We start from the raw sequence: 20,143 nt of genomic DNA, 5'->3' as shown, positions 1-20,143 counted from the left end.
ATGGATCATTCAGACAAAAAAATAAGGAAATATCTTTGTTTTTGTTTTGTTTTAAAGATTTTATGTATTATAGAGAATGTGCATGAGTGGGGGGAGGCAGAGGGAAAGGAAAAGAGAATCTCAAGCAGACTTTAAGCTGAGCACAGATCTTATCTCATCTTATATGGAACTTGATCTTAGAACCATGAGATCATGACCTGAGCTGAAACCAAGAATTGAACACTTAACCAACTACACCACCCAGGCACCCCTATGGAAGTAAGGTCTTTGAACATGTTGGACCAGCTGGACATAACAAATATATACAGAATATTCCATCCAAAAACAACAGAGTACACATTCTTTTCAAGTGCAAATGGAACATTCTCAAGAATAGATCACATATTGGGCCATAAAACAAGTCTCAATAAATTTAAGAAAATTGATATCATACCATACCTCTTTTCCAACACATCAGTATAAACCTAGAAATGAATCACAAGGAGAAAAAAAAAAAAAACACAGGAAAAACCACAAATGCATGAAGACTAAACAACCAGTGGGTCAATGAAACAATCAAAGAAGAAATAAAAAAAATACATGATTACAAATGAAGATGAAAACACAATGATCCAAAATCTTTGAGACACATCAGAAGCAGTTCTGTAGCAGTACAGGCCTAAGAAATAAGAAACAAGAAAAAACTCAAAAGATCAATGTTACACCCAAAGGAACTAGAAAGAGGCGAACAAAACCTAAGGTGAATAGAAGAAAGGAAAAGGAAAAAATAAAGGTCAGAGCAGACGTAAAAGGCATAGAGACTTTAAAAAAAAAAGGAGGGGGGGAACTCAATGAAACCAAGAGCTGGTTCTTTGAAAAAATAAACCAGATTGACAGACCCCTAACCAGACTCATTAAGAAACAAACAGAAAAGACCCAAATAAATAAAATCAGAAATGAGAGAAAAATTAAAATAAAGAAATGAGAGAGGAAAAGTAATAACTCATACAACAGAAATATAAAAGATTATAAGTGAATACTATAAACAATTATATGCCAGCAAACTAGACAACCTGAAAGAAATGGATAAATTCCTAGAAACATAATCTTCCAATACTGAACCAGAAAGAAAGAAAAAAATCTGAGCAGACTGATTACAAATAATGAAATTTAATCAGTATTCAAAAACAACCAAAGAAAAAAAGTCCAATACCACATGAATTCACAGACCAAATTCTACCATACATTTTAAAAAGAGTTAATACCTATTCTAAAAGTAGTTCCAGAAAAAAAAAAAAAAGAGGAAGGAAAACTTCTAAATATATTCTATAAAGCCAGCATTACTCTAATACCAAACCTGTACAGACACCACAGAAAAAGAAAACTATAGCCCAGTATCCCTGACAAACCTAGGTGCAGATATTCTCAGCAAAACGTTAGCAAACTAGATACAACGATACATTTAAAAGATCATTCAGGGGCGCCTGGGTGGCTCAGTGGGTTAAGCCGCTGCCTTCAGCTCAGGTCATGATCTCAGGGTCCTGGGATCGAGTCCCGCGTCGGGCTCTCTGCTCAGCAGGGAGCCTGTTTCCTCCTCTCCCTCTCTCTGCCTGCCTGTCTGCCTGCTTGTGATCTCTGTCTGTCAAATAAATAAATAAAATCTTTAAAAAATAAAAAATAAAAAATAAAAGATCATTCAGCACAATCAGGTGAGATTTATTCTCAGGATGCAAAGATTGTTCGGTATTCACAGTCAATCACCATGATAAACCACATCACAGAATGAAGGATAAAAGTCATATGGTCATTTCAGTAGAAAAAGACATTTGACAAGATTCAACGTCCATTCATGATTTAAAAAAAAAAAAAAAAAAACTTTCAACAAAACAGTGTTAGAGGGAGCATACCTCACCATAATAAAGGCCACATACAAAAAACCCATAGCTAACATCATCCTCTGTGGTGAAAAACTGAGAGCTTTCCCTCCAAGGTCAGGAACAAGATAAAGGGTGTCCATTCTCACTGCTTTCTCCTAGCCATAGCAATCAGACAAAAAAAAGGAAATGAAGCATCCATATTGGTAAAGAACAAATTAGGCTGTCAGTATTTGCAGGCAACATGACACTATGCATAGAAAATCCTAAAGATTCCATCAAAAAAACTACTAGAAGTACTAAATGAATTGAGTAAAGTGGCAGGATATAAAGTTAATAGCCCCAAATTGGTAGGATTTCTGTATACTAACAATGAAGTTGCAAAAAGAGAATGTTTTTTAAAAAACAGCACCATTTATAGTTGCACCAGAAAGAATAAAATACATAGGAATTAACCAAAGAGGTGAAAGACCTATACTCTAAAAACTATAAAACAGTGATGAAAGAAATTGAAAATGACACAAAGAAATGGAAAGATATTCCAAGCTCATGGATTAGAAGAATGTCAATATGTTTTTACCCCCAAACAATCTACAAAGTTAATGCAATCCCTATCAAAACACCAATATTTTTCACAGAACTAAAATAATACCAAAATCTGTATCAAACCACAAAAGACCCTGAATAGCCAAAGCAGTCCTGAGAAAGAATAACGAAGCTGGAGGTATCACAATTCCAGATTTTAAGTTATAATACAAAGCTGTAGTAATTAAAACAGTATGGTACTGGCACAAAAAATAGATACCCATGAAAAACCCACAAATAAACCCACAATTATATGCTCAGTTAAACTTCAAGAAAGCAGGAAAGAATATCCACTGGGAAAAAGGTAGTCTTTTCAACAAGCAGTGTTGGGAAAACTGGTCATCTACATGCAAAAGAATGAAACTGGACTACTTTCTTACATCATTCACAAAAATAAACTCAAAATGAATGAAAAGACCTAAATATGAGACCTGAAACCATAAAAATCCTAAAAGAGAACACAAGCAGTAATTTCTCTGACATTAGCCGTAGCAGCGTTTTTCTAGATGCGTCTCCTAAGGCAAGGGAATAAAGGCAAAAATAAACTATTGGGACTACATCAAAATAAAAAGCTATTGCACAGCTAGGGAAGCCATCAAAAAAAAAAAAAAAAAGACAACCTACTGAATGGGAGAAGGTATTTCTAAATGATACATCTGATAAGGGGTTAATATCCAAAATATATAATATCCAAAATATCCAAAATATATATATAAAATATATAATATCCAAAATATCCAAAATATATACACACACACAAAAAAAAAAAAAAAAAAATCCAATTAAAAAATGGGCAGAGGACCTGAATAGAGATTTTTCCAAAGACATACAGATAGCCAACAGACACATGAAAAGATGTTCAACATCACTAATCATTAGGGAAATGCAAATCAGAATTGCAATGAGATATTACTTCATACCTGTTAAAATGGCTAAAATCAAGACAAGAATGATAAGTGTTGGTGAGGATGTGGAGAAAAAGGAATCCTCTTGCACAACTGATGGGAATGTAAATTGGTACAGCCACTGTGGAAAACAGTGTGGAGGTTCCTCAAAATACTAAAAATACAAATATCATATGATCAAATTCCACTGTTGGGTGTTTACCTTAGGAAGATACTTTTTTTTCTATTCATTCCCCTTTGTTTATTTCAGCATTATTAACAATAGCCAAGAATTTGAGGCAACAGAAGTGTCCAGCAATAAACAAATGGATAAGGAAAATGTGGTGTGTGTGTGTGTGTGTATATATATATATATATATATATATATATATATATATATATATATAGTGAAGTATTACACAGCCATAAAAAAGGGAAGAGATCATACCATTTGAGACAATATGGATGAACCTAAGGATATTATGCTAAGTGAAATAAGTCAGACTGAGAAAGACAAATACCATATGATTCTACTCATAAATGGAATCTAAAAGAAGTGCACGAAGAAACAAAAAGCAAAATCAGAACTGTAAATGCAGATGGTTGCCAAAGGGGCTTGGGCAAAATGGTTGAAGGGGAGAGAGAGATACAAGTTTACATTTATGGAGCGAGTAAGTCACAAGGATAAAAAGTAGAGCATAAGGAATACAGTCAGTGATATTTTAATAGTGATGTAATGGGAAAGATGGTAGCTCTACTTGTGGTAAACATAGCATAATGTATAAACTTGTCAAATCACTAAGTTGTACACCTGAAACTAATGTAACATTGTTTGTCACCTATACTCAGATAAATACATTTCTTTTGTGAATTCCCAAGTAATATTTGTTTGTAAAATAGGATATTTGAAAAATACAAGAAAAATAAAGTAAAAAATCCACCAGAGATGATCACGGGCAAACATGATGTATCTTTTGCAAAACTGGAATAATAATCCATGTGTGGTTTTGTACCTTTTTCCTTTAATATTTTATCTTGTCCATTTTTCACATCAAAATCCTGTCATGCACTACAAAGGTAAAAATCTAGAATACTGACAATACCAAATACTGGCAAAGATGTGGAGTAACAGGAATTCTTGTTGCTAGAGGGTGCAAAATGGTATGGTTACTATTAAAAAAAAATGTTGACAGTTTCTTAAAAAACTAAACATACTCTTACCATACAATTCAGCATTTGTTCTACTTGGTATTTACTAAAAGGAGTTGAAAACATACTTCCACACAAAAACCTGCTCACAGATGGTTATAGTGTCTTTACTCATAATTTCCAAACCTTAGAAACAGTCAAGATGTTGTTCAGTTGGTGAATGTATAAATTAACTTTAGTACATCCAGACCGTGGAATATTTAGCATTAAAATGAAATGAGCTATTAAGGCATGAAAAGACATGGAGAAACATTAAGTGCATATTACTAATTGAAAGAAGGCAATCTGAAAATTTTGTATACAGTGTGATTCCAACTGTGTGATATTCTGGAAAAGGCAAAACTGAAGACAATAAAAAAATCAGTGGTTGCAAGGGGTGGGGAGAAGAGAAAGACGAATAGGCAGAGCACAGAGGACTTGGAGAACAGTGAAAAACTCTGTACGATATTATAATGATGGATATGTGTCATTATACATTTGTCCAAACCTATAGAATGCACAACACTAAGAGTGAGTCCTAAGTTAGACTATGGACTTTGAGTGATTATGATGGGTCAGAGTAGGTTCATCCTTGCTAAAAAATGTACCATTCTCATGAGTGCTGTTGATAATGGAAGAGATTATACATATGTGGGGATAAGGAGGATATGGGAAGTCTGTACTTTTGATCAGTTTTACTATGAATCTAAAATTGCTCTAAAAATACATTTTAAAAGATAGGCATAGATGTGTTTAAAATTTTGCTCTAAAATATAATGGTATCAATAAAGCATCTTCTGGTTCCGGAGAAGTAAACTCCAAAACCCAGAGGATGATTAGCCCTAAAATTGTTTATATTGCAGATACTTTGTGTATTCATCCATAGCATGAAGAATTAGTTGGTTTTATTTGAAGGAAAAAATCAGATTTAAAAATGCTGGGATGTAATTATGACTGTACTCTTAATAAACAACAACAACAACAAAAATTGAAATGTTATACAAGATTTCCACCCATTTCCCAACTGGAGTCTGAAACAAATGACCCTCAATTTCAGTTATACTTCTTCACGTTTATAAATATTTTCATATATAAAGGGCTCCTAGTCCGAAGCCAAGAAGACTCTTCTTCATTACAAAAAAATAGCCAATATTGTTAAAATATCCATGCTGCTCAAAGCAGTCTGCAGATTTAATGCAGCCCCTATCAAAACACCAAAAGTATTTTTCGCAGAATTAGAACAAATAATACTAAAATTTATATGGAATCATAAAAGACCCTGAAGAGCCAAAGCAATCGAGAAAGAATAAACTACAAAACTGTAGTAATAAAAACACTATGCTATAGGCACAAAAACAGACATGTAGATCAGTGGAACAGGACAGAGAGCCCAGAAATAAACCCATGATTTTAAGGTCAATTAATCTTCAACAAAAGCATAAGAATATACAGTGGGGGAAAGACAGTCTCTTCAGCAAGTGATACTGGGAAAACTATACAGCTGCATGCAAAAGAATGAAATTTGATCACTTTCTTACACCGTACACAAAAATAAACTCAAAATGGATTAAAGACCTAAGTGTAAAACCTGAAATCATGAATCTCCTAGAAGAAAACATAGACAGTAATTTCTCTTCAGCCACAGAAATAGTTTTTAAGGGGCTCCTGGATGGCTCAATGGGTTAAATAAAGCCTCTGCCTTTGGCTCAGGTCTTGATCCCAGGCTCTCTGTTCATTGGGGAGCCTGCTTCCCCGTCTCTCTCTCTCTCTCTCTCTGCCTGCCTCTCTGCCTACTTGTGATCACTGTCTGTCAAATAAATTTTAAAATCTTAAAATATATATATATATATTTTTGAAGATACATCTTCTCAGGCAAGGCAAACAATAAACTATTGGGACTACACCCAAAAAAGCTCTTGCACAGTGAAAGAAACCATCAAAAAACAAAAAGGTAACCTACTGTAATGAAGATATTTTCAAATGATAACATCTGATAAGGGGTTAATATGCAAAATATAAAAAGAAATATTGAATTCAACACCAAATAACCCCAGATAATCTATTTGAAAAATGAACAGAGGACCTGACTAGACAAACATTTCTGCAAAGAAGACATACAAGTGACTAACAGATACATGAAAGGATGCTGAAAGTCACTAATTGTCAGGAAAATGCAAATCAAATCCACAATGAGATAATCGCCTTACCCCCGTCAGAAAGGCTAGACTTAATAGGACAAGAAATAACAAGTTTTGGTGAGCATGTGAAGAAAGTGGAACCTTCGTGTACTGTTGGATGAAATTTCCTTAAAAAATTAAAAAACAAAATTACCTTATGATCCAGTAATTCCTCTGCTGGGTATTTATCCAAAGAAAATGAAGACACAAATTCAAAAATATATATGCCACCCCTATGTTTATTGAAGCATTATTTACAATAACCGAGACATGTAAGTAACTCAAGTGCCCTATCAACAGATGAATGGATAAAGAAGTGATACATACAGCCATAAAAAAGAATGAGATCTGACATTTGCAACAACATGGAGGTAACTAGAGGGTATAATGCAAAGTGCGAAGTCAGAAAGACCCATACCATGATTTCACCAATATGTGTTTTTAAGAAACAGAACAAATGAGCAAACTAAAAAGACCAAAAAAGCTCAGATTCTTAAATACAGAAAACAAATTGGTGGTTGCCAGAGGGCAAGTGGGTCGGGGAATTGGTGAAACCGATAAAGGGGATTAAGAGTGCATTTATTGTGATGAGCATAAGTAATATATAGAAATGTTGAATTGTTATGTTATATACCTGGAACTCATATAACACTATGGGTTTTTTTTTTAAATTTTTAAAATTTATTTATTTGAGAGAGAATGAGAGAGGGAGAGAGAGAGAGAGCATGAGAGGGGGGAGGGTCAGAGGGAGAAGCAGACTCCCTGCTGAGCAGGGAGCCAGATGTAGGACTCCATACCAGAACTCCAGGATCATGACCTGAGCCTAAGGCAGTCCTTTAACCCAACTGAACCACCCAGGCTCCCTAACACTGTATGTTTATAATACTTCAGTAAATAAAATGGTTTTCTCAAATAAAAGTAGAAAATACTTAAGACTTCCATTATTATGTTAATCTTATATATGTGAGAGAACCCAACAAAGTAAATTTTCCCATTTGCTTAGATTTTTACATAGGTATTAATCAAGATTTTACCAAAAAATACAGCCTGAAAATATAAAAGTATATTGTCTTAGGGGCACCTGGGTGGCTCAGGGGTTAAAGCGTCTGACTTTGGCTTGGGTCATGATTCCAGGGTCCTGGGATCGAGCCCCAAATCAGGCTCTCTGCCCGAAGTAGGGAGCCTGCTTCTCTTCCTCTCTCTCCGCCTGCCTCTCTGCCTACTTGTGATCCCTGTCTGTCAAATAAATAGATAAAATCTTTTAAAAATAAAAAAGTAAATTGTCTTATAAAAAGTAAATTGTCTTATAAAAATCCTAAATTAACGGGAAGGTATGTGCTATGGTGAGTGCTTTGAAGTGTGTAAACCTGGAGATTCACAGACCTGAGCCACTGGGGCTAATAATACATTATATGTTAATAAAAAATTAAAAATTATATTTTAAAAAATCCTAAATTAAGCTTATCTTGTGAGCTAATGTGAATACTGAAACAACAACAACATAACCACCTTAAAGTACCAAATTTAAGAGGCCTTATTTTCTTTGAGGGGTTAACTGAGAAGATAATAGACAGTCCAGCATTTTTGTAGAGAAAAGGTATGGCTAGGATTATTTTTTAAATCTCATATATATATATATATATATATATATATGAGATTTTATTATATATATTATATATATAATATATATATGACAAAGTTCTTTAAGAATTTCCAAAGTAAAACATTTTTATTTCTACCAAAAACTGGGAAACTCCTTAAGCTGAACATTTTTGTTGTGGTGGTGGTGATTGATAACTGTGACATGGGTTGATTGAAAAGTGGCATTTCTAAAGAATTTTTTTTTAAAGATTTTAATTTATTTATTTGTCATAGAGAGAGAAGTGAGAGCAAGCACAGGCAGACAGAGTGGCAGGCAGAGGCAGAGGGAGAAGCAGGCTCCCCACCAAGCAAGGAGCCCGATGTGGGACTCGATCCCAGGACGCTGGGATCATGACCTGAGCCGAAGGCAGCCGCTTAACCAACTGAGCCACCCAGGCATCCCGAAAAGTGGCATTTCTGATAGAAAAGTCCTTTTATTGGAATTTGAAGACTTACCAACAAAATTGATAAACACTTAACACTTTAGGCTCAAAATAAATTAGGTACTGGTTCTAACGTAAATGTACTTAATTTCTCTTCTCCTTTTACCTACTTTTGTGGGCAAGAGTTCTAAATATGACTAAAGTATCACCATGTTTAGAAGAAGAATTAGGTGTTGCTAATGTAATAGGATTTTGTCTTTTTAAATAACTTAAAAACTTTTGTTTCACACATAAGAAAACTCCAGTCAGTGGATTTTTTTGCATTTTGGACACTTGATTTCTCACTTAGTGCTCTATCAACACTACTTTTATTTCTCCTGACCAAGCCTTTAAAAATTTGGATAACATTATTCTTGCTGATTATAATGTGGTTTATGTTGATTGTCTCAATAAGTGACACTAAGTACTTCATTCAGACCAGTGTGGATAGTATATGAAAAAAAGAATTATAAGTACTTAAATATATGTGCCAAGCAAATGTAATATTTAACATTTTTGAGCATCATTACTTAACACTGTGAGCTTCACAATGAGCATTATTTGGTCAATAGATTCCAGCTAGGGAAAGCTATTGGGCTGGGAAGGGATAAGTGTGATACGGGATTTAAAATGAATGGATAAAATCTTTCATATACAATTTTGTAGTGGAATTGTCAAGTTCATTTTCAGGTAATATTATCTAATTATTTGATTACATACGGAAGCACGGAGTTGTGGTCTGAATGATAAGGAATTTTAAATTGCTGTGTACCTGAAGAAATTAAGTGCTGCTTGTCGATAAAATTTAAGTGCTTAAGAAAATGACATTGCAAGAATATCTTAGTCACGATTGAAAAGGAAAGCTGAGATAGAGAAAACTTTTATGTTCTAGATTCAGTAAATCTAAGTACCGGCTGTGAAACAAATTAATTGGGGCAATATTTTATTAAACTCTATTTTTAATTTTAAATGCTAGTAGCTATAATGAAGAGATCATCACCATTATGCCAGGAATTGTCAAAATGTCAAAACTTTTTGTTAATAGTCTTGGCTATTAGCCATGATTGTGAAAGACCATTCTTCTGCTTTTGTTTTTTTTAATTTATGAGGACTTTGGTATTCCATGACTAGGAGATAGGTGCATTTTATTTACCACATGTAGTTCAGCAAAATTAAAATCACAGTTCCTTAAATGAACTCTGTTCCATTATGGCACGTTGTAAGTAGAAGTCTTTGATATTATACTTAAGGAAGTCTGGGGACTAAATGGATTGAAGGAGTAGAAAAAAGAAGATTAGAAGACAAAAGAGAGGATAGATGTCTTGGAGAATGTGGATAATCTCCCTCCACTGTAGCAGAGACAGCAGAATGCAGGAAAAAAGGAATTACCCAGACCTTGATGTCAGTGATGTAGATTGAAATGTTTGGGAAAATTTTAAAAAACAAAACAACAACAACAACAAAAAAAAAACACCAGCATAGTCATCTTAAATTCTGTGGACCTAACTATAGTAAATAAGTGGAGAAAACTCGCCATTTAGAGGAAATATACAATCCAGGGTTAATTTCATTTCCCCTGCCCATATGTTTTTCCATTCCTGTTTCTCTCAAGAGAATGAGAAAATGAAGACTCCTTCCTCCTAGGGGAGGACTTGGTTTTGAATCAGCCATTGCTGGCAGGCTGCATTTTTCTAGGTCTGAGATAGAAACAGTAGGGATTAAATATGATGTCTTCAGAAGAAATGAGTTACAGTAAATAGAAAGAAATGACATCACGGGTGGAAAAAGGTGGCTCTCTTCATTCAAAATGGTTGTCCTTTGATCATTTGTACTTTTTTTCGGGTTGTTGGATTTGATTTGTATTTGAGTTAATGGGAGAAATGGGGAAAGACTGTGGGTTTGTCTGTGTCTACTTTTTTTTTTTTTTTTTTAAAGATTTTATTTATTTGACAGAGAGAAATTACAAGTACACTGAGAGGCAGGCAGAGAGAGAGAGAAGGAAGCAGGCTCCCTGCTGAGCAGAGAGCCCGATGCGGGACTCAATCCCAGGACCCTGAGATCATGACCCGAGCCGAAGGCAGCGGCTTAACCCACTGAGCCACCCAGGCGCCCCTGTCTGTGTCTACTTTTTATCTGTAACATATATTAGCAGTATAACCACGATGTGTTTGGAGTTGTAGGATTTTTGCTTAATTATGGATAACATTTTCTTAAGTCAACTTCTACTTTTTTATAGTTAAAAACTAGTCATTGGTCTTAGCGTTAGAAAGAAAGAAAGCTGAAAAATGGTTAAAATAACCATAAGAGCATTTCTGCTGATGACAATATGTTTTTAAATGAAACTAACCAGAAAACTAGAATATGCACATTATAGTCTTTAGAGCAATACTGTCCAATAAAAATATAATATAGATTATACATGTAATTTAAATTTTTCTAGTAGTCACATTAAAAAATTAAAAAGAAATTATGAAATTAGTCTTACTATACTTAACCCGATATATCCAAATATTATATAACCAATATAAAAAATTTAATGAGATTTTATATTTTTGTACTGTCTTCCAAATAGTTTTTTATACTGAAACACATCTCAGTTCTGACTACCCAAGTATTAGTAGCTATATTTTCTATATTGAATGATGCAGATTTAGAATATGATAGGAAGAATATTACTACTATGATAATAATAATTCAGGTTGGTTCCCATCTATCATGGGTCCCTTAAAAAGTCTTTTTATTTGTGAAGATTTTTTAATGAATATCTTTTCATAAATAATAAATTTAAATACTTTTATGGGAGTATCTTGGTAGTAAATTTAGTGAAATATTTTCTGCTCACCTGGTATTTATCGTCTTACTAGTCTGTGGAAATCTATGAAGAAGTGATTCTAAGCCCTTTGAGGTGCTAACCTTTTACTTAGTCTTTTTTTCCCCTTTAAGGCAGATTTGGTTCTCTGTTTCATAAAAGAACTCCTAATAGGAAAAACAAAGTATTGGAGGACATAATTACTTGGAATAGCTGTCAGTATCTTTAATTTCCCTTTACATAGAAATCCTATCCAGAAGATAACTGTGTTATTTTTTTTAATTGATTGAAAACATTACCCTTAAAATAATGCTCCACATGATATGATTATCTTTCCAAAATCCATCCCAGGCCCACCTCCCCTTATGTATCTATGTCCCATTATTCTCATTTAATTATGGTCTTGATTACAGTTTCTATCTAGGTAACTCTTGAAATTACCTTCTCAAAGTATTCATTTGTTTAAAAAATACTCATTGAACACCTGTCCTGTGCCAAAAAGTATTGCCAGGTTCTTATAAGAAACAGGAGTTTACCCCTCTCATGAGAAAGGTAAGAAATCACAGTAAAGCATATTAGTTTAATAAAAGCATTTTAGGGGTGCCTGGGTGGCTCAGTGGGTGAAAGCCTCTGCCTTCAGCTCAGGTCATGATCCCAGGGTCCTGGGATCGAGCCCCACATCGTGCTCTCTACTCAGCAGGGAGCCTGCTTCCCCCTCTCTCTCTGCCTGCCTCTCTACCTACTTGTGATTTCTGTCTGTCAAATAAATAAATAAAATCTTTTAATAAATAAATAAATAAATAAATAAAAATAAAAGCATTTTACAAGGTGCCTCGGTGCCTCAGTCACTAAGTGTTTGCCTTCGGCTCAGGTCATGATCCCAGGGTCCTGGGATCTAGGCACATCGGGCTCTCTGCTTGGTGGGAAGCCTACTTCTCCCTCTCCCACTCACCCTGCTTGAGTTTCCTCTTTCTCTGTGTCTCTCTCTGTCAAATACATAAATCTAAAAAAAAAGAAACAAACAAACAAAGGGGGAAAAAAGCATTTTACAAACTCCCATAGGATGGCTAAATCCACAGATGCTGAAAGAATTGACTCAGAAAAGGCTTTAATAGAGTAGGTGGCATTCAGGTATAGAAGGCTCAATAGTGGTTTACCAGACAGACCTGAGAGGGAATAATATTACATGTAAAAAATAGTAAGTAAGGGTGCCTTGGTGGCTCAGTTGGTTAAGCGTCTCCGTTGGGCTTAGGTCATGATCTCAGGGTCCTGGGATTGGGCCCCACATCGGGCTTTTTGCTCAACAGGGATCCTGCTTCTCCCTCTCCCACTTCCCCTGCTTGTGTTCTCTCTGTCAAATAAATTAAAATAAAATCTTAATTAAAAAATAATAAGTAGCCCAGTATAACTTTTTTTGAACCACATTTTGAAGGATCTCATTGTACCAAGCTAGCCATTTGCCTTTTTCTTGTAGCCAATAGGGTGTGATCTCTTAGGGATTTTTAATCAAGGCAGTACTCAAGTTTGTGTACAGCTATGATCCAGGAGCATTTCTACCTGCCTAGGAACCTTTGGGAGATACCTGTTTGTACCCCAGGGCAGACCCATTAACATTGGTCTAAATGGATCCTGAAGCAGCCCTCCATCCCCACTCTGCCATGCTCTAGGGCAGTTTCATCTAGAAACCCAGCAGGTGACATATCTGTTAGTGCCCTTGGAGACAGACCTGCAGAATCTGGTCCCAGCTCTGGACCCTGAAACAAGCCTGACACTCAGTTCTAGCCCCTCTCAGCTGCAATCCTGGGCATTCCTGCCTTTCTTGGGATCCACCCAGTGGCAAAACACTGGCCTTCCTAGGGATCTGACAAAAACCACTCCTGCCCACACACTTAGTAATAGGCCCGCTGTCCGCGGACCTAATGACATTGTCCTAGCACCAGCCCTACTGACCAAGGACTCAGAGGCAAGCCTTTCCACCAGGAGACCAGACAGGATCCATGCCTGCCCAGATGACTGGTAATGAGGTCCACAAACGATAGACCCCAGTGCAGGCCCAGCAGCAGCCATGTGACCTGGCCTCAGTCCAACTTGACTATGGTCCTACAGGTGATCTCATCAGTCTGGAGACCCAGTAAGAGGAGATCGTTAGCAGAAACCTATCTATAAAACATTTGAAGAGGTTTTGTTCCTCCAAATATAAAGATCATTGAAAATCAGGCACACATGGACCCACCAAAGGAAACTAATAAAGCTCCAGTAACCAACCCCCCAAAAATAGAGATCTGTGAATTGCCTGCCAAATCATTCAAAGTAATCATCTCAAAAGAAGCTCAGTTACACGCAAGAGAACACGGACAACTAAATAAAATCAGGAAAACAATGCATGAACATCTTTCCATGGTCATTGAAATGCTGAATTTCTGAACTGAGCATACAGCTTAGTGTAAAACCTCAGTACTCATTCTGTAAAGCTTTTACTACTTCTCCTGTATTATGTTGCTTTTCATTGTATGTAAAAAGCAATCCGAAAGTACCTAATTGGATTTCAAATGAGTTATAAAGTGGAAACTTTTGTAGATATCCCTTATACATTTCTATTTTTAATATTTATATTTGCATATATTAGTCATTTTAAATTGCTTTTTTTTTTTTTTTTTTTTGTAGGAACCTCCAGAAGTTTAGCCTTTTTGGAGACATAAGTGTTTTACAACAGCAAGGAAGTTTGTCAAATACATACCTCAGCAAGGTGGATCCTGATGGCAAAAAAATTAAACAGTAAGTTATATGGCTAGTGGAAGGGGGCTTATATTAACAATAATTTTAGTTTTTTCTGAGAAATTGTAAGATACAATCAGGAGAGTAATGATATTTTTCCCAAAAAATGTGTCCTGTAAACTGAAAGTGTTTTAACTATGAAATACCCTATTCCACATCATAAATCTTTAAGATAAATCAAAGACTTTGCTGGGTAAATTATTGCTATTTAACAGTGTTACTTCTCTCCTTGCCTTCATTGTAACATAAATTGTATATCATCACTCTTTTCTACCATACTGGTACAAAAATGCTGCTTTCATTGGTTGAAGAACTTATTTTTGGATGTTTAATATGGTTTATTCATTATATTTTTATGTGAATTTTAGTAGTATTTATGATAATGTTACTTGTGGGTTGGATTGAGAGAAAATGGATCTTAACATTGCATGCCATTTTATTGCCCAGTTTCAGAAGTCAGTGTTAAAAGATTAGCACTAAATGTTAACAGGATCATTGTGGCATGTGTTTTCCATACAGAATTCAGCAGCTGTTTGAAGAAATACTGAGTAATAGTAGGCAACTGAAATGGCTGTCCTGTGGGTTTATGCTGGAACTAGTAACCCCAACATCACTGTCATCTCTCTCAAACTCTATTGCCAACACCATGGAGCACCTGAGCTTGCTAGACAACAATATTCCTGGTAGCAGCACCCTTATCACCACAGTCGAACTGGAGCGATTCGTGAATCTGCGCTCACTTGCCCTGGATTTCTGTGACTTTACAGCTGAGATGGCAAGAGTCTTAACTGATAGCAACCATGTGCCTTTGCAGCGACTGTCTCTCCTGGTCCACAATGTTTCCGTGATGCACAAGTCTCTGGACAATATGCCAAATGATGAGCATTGGAAAGCCTTGTCACGAAAGAGCACCAGCCTTCGTGTCTACATAATGGCCTTTGATATCAAGAGTGAAGATATGCTAAAGATTCTGAAACCCAGTATACCACTAGAGAGGATCCATTTTGACAGCTACATCACTTGTGTTTCAGGAGCTATTGTTGATCTTATATCCAGGCAGTATGATAAGTTCCTCACTCATTTTATACTAATGAATGATGTGATTGACACATCTGGTTTTCCAGATCTTAGTGACAACCGAAATGAAGATCCATTGGTTTTATTAGCATGGAGGTGCACAAAGCTCTCTCTCCTGGCAATTCATGGTAGGTGATTTTTGTTCAGTTTGTTATTTATATCTAAAACATATTAAACCAGCAAAAAGCACTGACATTTGTAGTGTTGAGTAATCTTCTAACAAGTTGAAATGCAGGCTTTTATACTTTTTTTAAAAAAAGATTTTATTTATTTATTGGACAGAGATCACAAGTAGGCAGAGAGGCAGGCAAAGAGAGATGGGGAAGCAAGACTCCCCGCATTGAGCAGAGAGCCCAATGCGGGGCTTGATCCCAGGACCCTGGGATCATGACCTGAGCTGAAGGCAGAGGCTTTAACCCACTGAGCCACCCAGGCACCCTGGCTTTTATACTTAACTTATAAGATACACCACTTACAAGTAAAAGGTCATATTTCCACTCTTAAGTGTTTTGTTCCAGCTTCCATGTTGCTTTTTTCTTCCACCATGGGATTGATGGTATTTCATGAGAGATGGTATTTCATGAGAGTGGCATTTGAAATTAATTTATCTAAGAAAAGTTACATATCTACTTGCAGTAGATATATTTCTTCCTCTTATCACAAGATCTCTTAAAAACATAATACAGAAGGAAGAGAAAGTATGATTTCTTACTTGCTTGCTGCCTCATCTTCTAGGTTCTAGATATTACCATATTAATTTGTATTTTTTTTTAAAGATTTTATTTATTTGACAGACAGAGATCACAAGTAGGCAGAGAGAGAGGAAGGGAAACAGGCTCTCTGCAGAGCAGAGATCCCGATGCGGGGCTCAATCCCAGGACCCTGGAATCATGACCTGAGCCGAAGGCAGAGGCTTTAACCCACTGAGCCACCCAGGCGCCCTAATTTGTATATTTTTTTAAATGATGATTCCATTGATTGGGTATATGCCTTTTTCTTACTGGTGCCTTTCATCTTAATACTATCCTCATTTAGAGAGAGTTTCTATTCTGCCAGAAGAACGTTTTACTTCCTTTTCTGGAACATGTAAGACCTTTACAGCATACAAAATGGACTGTTAGTTGTGTTTCCTTATTTTTTAAATATCTTTTAGCCTGCATTAGTGCAGGAAAGTATGTGTCTTGCTTTTCAAAACTTATAAAGTTTTGCTTTATACTTTGGCCAGTCATCAGAGATAGCAGTAGAGAAATACATTTCAACTTGTTATAATATTACTCAACACTATATATTAAAGATTAATTTCAGCCAATCTAAGCTCTTTTTTTCTTACAAGAAATATGAAATAAGATGTTAGATACAGCTAAAGCTCCTATACCCATTCCCCTTTATTCCTTCCCAAAGTTTATCCATGACTCTTTAATACTTTACATATTTTCTATTGGCAATTAACAGTTTAAAGTTTCGCTTATTAACTTCAGACTGTGAAGCATCATAGGAGAGGATTTTTTACTCACTAAAAATGTTTTCGATGTATTGTTAATGGATACATACACATGAAATAAAATTTTGTTTTTTATGATAGAGCACTATCCAAAGCTATAAAGTTTTACTTTAAATGTCTTCAGTCTTAACTAAATGTACTGATATCGGAATAGCATTACAGCATCTACCAATTCACCAGCCACAGTGATGTTGTTGGAAACAATATCAAACTTGGTCTTTTTTTTTTGGAGCTAAACAATCCTACTTCAGTCTTTTTCAATCTCGGTATATTTTTAAAGGAAAAGGACCAAAGTGGTCAGTGAGATACAAGTTTGTGGAAAAGACTAACTTATCAAATAGAAAAAATAAATTACGAGGAAATGACAGTGCTTGTTTTTTGTTTATTTTGAAGGTTACACAGTGTGGGCGCACAACCTCATTGCCATTGCTCGTCTTCGTGGCTCTGATCTAAAAGTACTTGAAGTCACTGAAGAAAGCATTGATTTTGACCAAGGTGAACTGGCCGACCAGGATGTGGATCCAGTGCATAACCTTATTGAGCAGGTATCCCTGGGCCTGGGTCAACCTTGGCATGCGGTCATGGACATCGAATCACTCAGTGTCTTCACTGAACCGAATCGTCATTTTTACAGAGAGATGCAAAGCTTCAGCGAAGACATTTAGCTTTTTTTTAAATGTACAATTCCTGTGGTTACATATGCAAGTAGGGTCCTATTATGTTTTTTTTTTCAGTAGTGTGAATTAATCCCTTTGTGCTGTGTTTAATCAGTATTAGCTTTATAGAATTATATATGTATATTCTACTTCTTGATCAAAGAACGTAGTCGGGTATTGGTTTAGAAGTTCAAAGTGACAATGTGTAGGGCTTTCACGGTTAATGGACTTGTTATCAAACCTTAAGGATATACAACCGAAGGTTGTCTGAGGTTGCTGGCTAACTTTTTTTTTCACTGAGTTACTCTGCCTTTTGATGTTTTTATTCTTTGTGTGTCAGAGTTCAGAACTCAGGAGCCAAAATATTTTTATACGTATATAGATATATATCCATAGCCTGGTGGATTTGTATGCAATGCACTGCATTCATGCTTGATAGCATTTCATTAATTTTTTTTGAAATGGAAGAAGGGAGGATAGTATGATCCCAAATGAGTGATCTTTAACAGAGAAGCCAAGACTTTAACTTTTATTACATATATAATAGTTGATATCACCAATTACCATTCTGAATTTTGTGTATTAGGTTAGAATACTGCTTAATCCTTTTTTTAAAAAATGCATTTACATAAACATGAATACTCAAACTGTTAGACTTTTTTTTAAACTGTATGAGACATAATTTTATTCATCAATTACATTATACATTCAAGTTAGCTTTTTAGCCCAGATTTCAAATAGTGGAGGAGGAAACTGTATTCCAGGGTAAAACCTCCTTAAAAGAAAATCAAAAAACAGAGCTGTAAACACACATGCTTGCAAACAAACATTAGTCGTGAAATCCCTAGCAATGAGTCACTGGATTTTTCTCTGTCAGCGCGCGTGTCAGCTGCCAAAGAATAGACTTAACTGAAGAAGTGCCCACATGCTGGCAGGGGCCGGCCCACTCTGGCCAGCCAGATACTGCTAGATTGTAATATTTAAGGTCGAATTTCGACCTGTGGTACACAGCTGTGCTGTGGCTCAGTCAGCAACCTCAGAACTCTGAAAAAAACAAAACAAAAAAAAGAAAAAAAAACCATGCACCTGTTTCACTGTGAATAGTGAATGTAAAGGAAAGAAAGGAAGAACTGAAAGCTTGTTCTATCACAGGTATGAGCTGCTATGATACATGAAGAACATTCCATGAAGTATGTTTTAAAACCTTGTTATATCTGAGAGGCTTTAAAAGCCGACTTAACTGTTTCAGGGCAACCGCGGTACAGACGTGGTCTCTGTGAGACTTCCACCTGACCCCAGTTTTAAGTGGTACGAATGTTGTGCATTTAATGTTAAAGGACAGTCTGCAATAATAAAGTAAGTAGCCAACGTGGGTGCCCAGCAGTGCTGAGACCTGGCTGCTCTATTGTAAGCTTTGGAAACACAATTTATGCAACAGATGTCCAGATATGATTCTATTTATGGAAAAAGTTTATATGTATTTTACAAATGGTTTTACCATCTTATATTAAAATGACCTTTTGACAGGTGTGCACTGTTTTGTCTCCAGTGAGCACATACCATGAGGATTTTATATGTACATCAGTAGTGTGAATCCACTGGCACAGTGTGTGTAAATGCCAGATGTGGTGAGATTTTATCTTACAAATGTGATCAGATAAAATAAATCCTGACAGAAACTGTAAGGAAACCAGCTGAATGTTTGACCTGATGACTGATGTTGTATGGTTTATGTTAAATGTATATTCTTTTAATCAATGAATAAAGCATTAAAAAGTGACCATTGTAATATGTTTTATTGTATACAAAGCATGAAAACTTTTAGTGTTAAACTGTAATAATCCTTTATAATCACGTTAGCTACTATTTTAGTCTGGTGCGGCAAAGCTTAAATTTGGGAATATTTCATAAAAAGTCCTAGGTTAGGGGCACCTGGTGGTACAGTCAGTTAAGCATCTGACTCTTGATTTCGGCTAAGGTCATAATCTCACGGTCCTGGGATTGAGCCCCAAGTTGGACTCCATGTTAGCAGGGAGTCTGTTTGAGATTCTCCCTCCCTCTCCCTATGCCCTTCCTCCCCCTGTTCACTCACTTTCTTTCTCTCTCTCTCTCAAAGAATTTTTTTTTCAAAAAAGTCTCAGTTTAAATAGTTTGAAGGGTTTTAATTGTTTTAACTAGCTTTGGCAAAATACAAGCTTAAAAGCAAACAATAGACTGGTTATCACAAAACTCAAGTGTATCATGCATTTAGAACAGTATTGATATAGTAAAACATAATTTATAGGCTATAAGAACTTTATACAATTCCTATACTAGATGCAGAAATCCTTTAGTATGCCAGTATTAAATAGTTCATAAACTCCTATATTGCTTTAGTTTGGTTTGTAATCTCTATTCTTGGTTGTTGAGACAAACAGCTATCAGTTATAAGATAGAAAATGGCTCTTTTCCTTCATCTGTCTTTCCCTAATCATTGCAGACACTGACTTTTCTTCCAGACACTGCCTCCTCACCTTGGAATAATCTGGTATTCATCAGCTTCCTTGTTTCCTAGGCATATCTAACTCTTTTTTTG

The 20,143-nt window shown here is 35.7% G+C and overlaps 1 protein-coding gene across 1 annotated transcript in view; it reads left to right on the top strand.

Annotated features, from left to right (window-relative positions):
- The window catches only part of FBXO33 (F-box protein 33), a 36,454-nt gene extending 17,106 nt beyond the window's left edge, over nucleotides 1–19,348 (top strand). Inside the window, exons 2-4 of the mRNA XM_059181986.1 lie at nucleotides 14,224–14,334; nucleotides 14,854–15,539; nucleotides 17,306–19,348. Coding sequence (XP_059037969.1) covers nucleotides 14,224–14,334; nucleotides 14,854–15,539; nucleotides 17,306–17,577 — 1,069 coding nt within the window. The 3' untranslated portion in view covers nucleotides 17,578–19,348. The remainder of the gene's footprint in view (nucleotides 1–14,223; nucleotides 14,335–14,853; nucleotides 15,540–17,305) is intronic.
- The last annotated feature ends 795 nt before the right edge of the window (nucleotides 19,349–20,143 follow it).

Source organism: Mustela lutreola, chromosome 7, assembly GCF_030435805.1.
Source record: "Mustela lutreola isolate mMusLut2 chromosome 7, mMusLut2.pri, whole genome shotgun sequence".
NCBI lineage: Eukaryota > Metazoa > Chordata > Mammalia > Carnivora > Mustelidae > Mustela > Mustela lutreola.
Note: the sequence above shows the minus strand (reverse complement) of the source record. Positions and strands in the feature narration are given on the sequence as shown.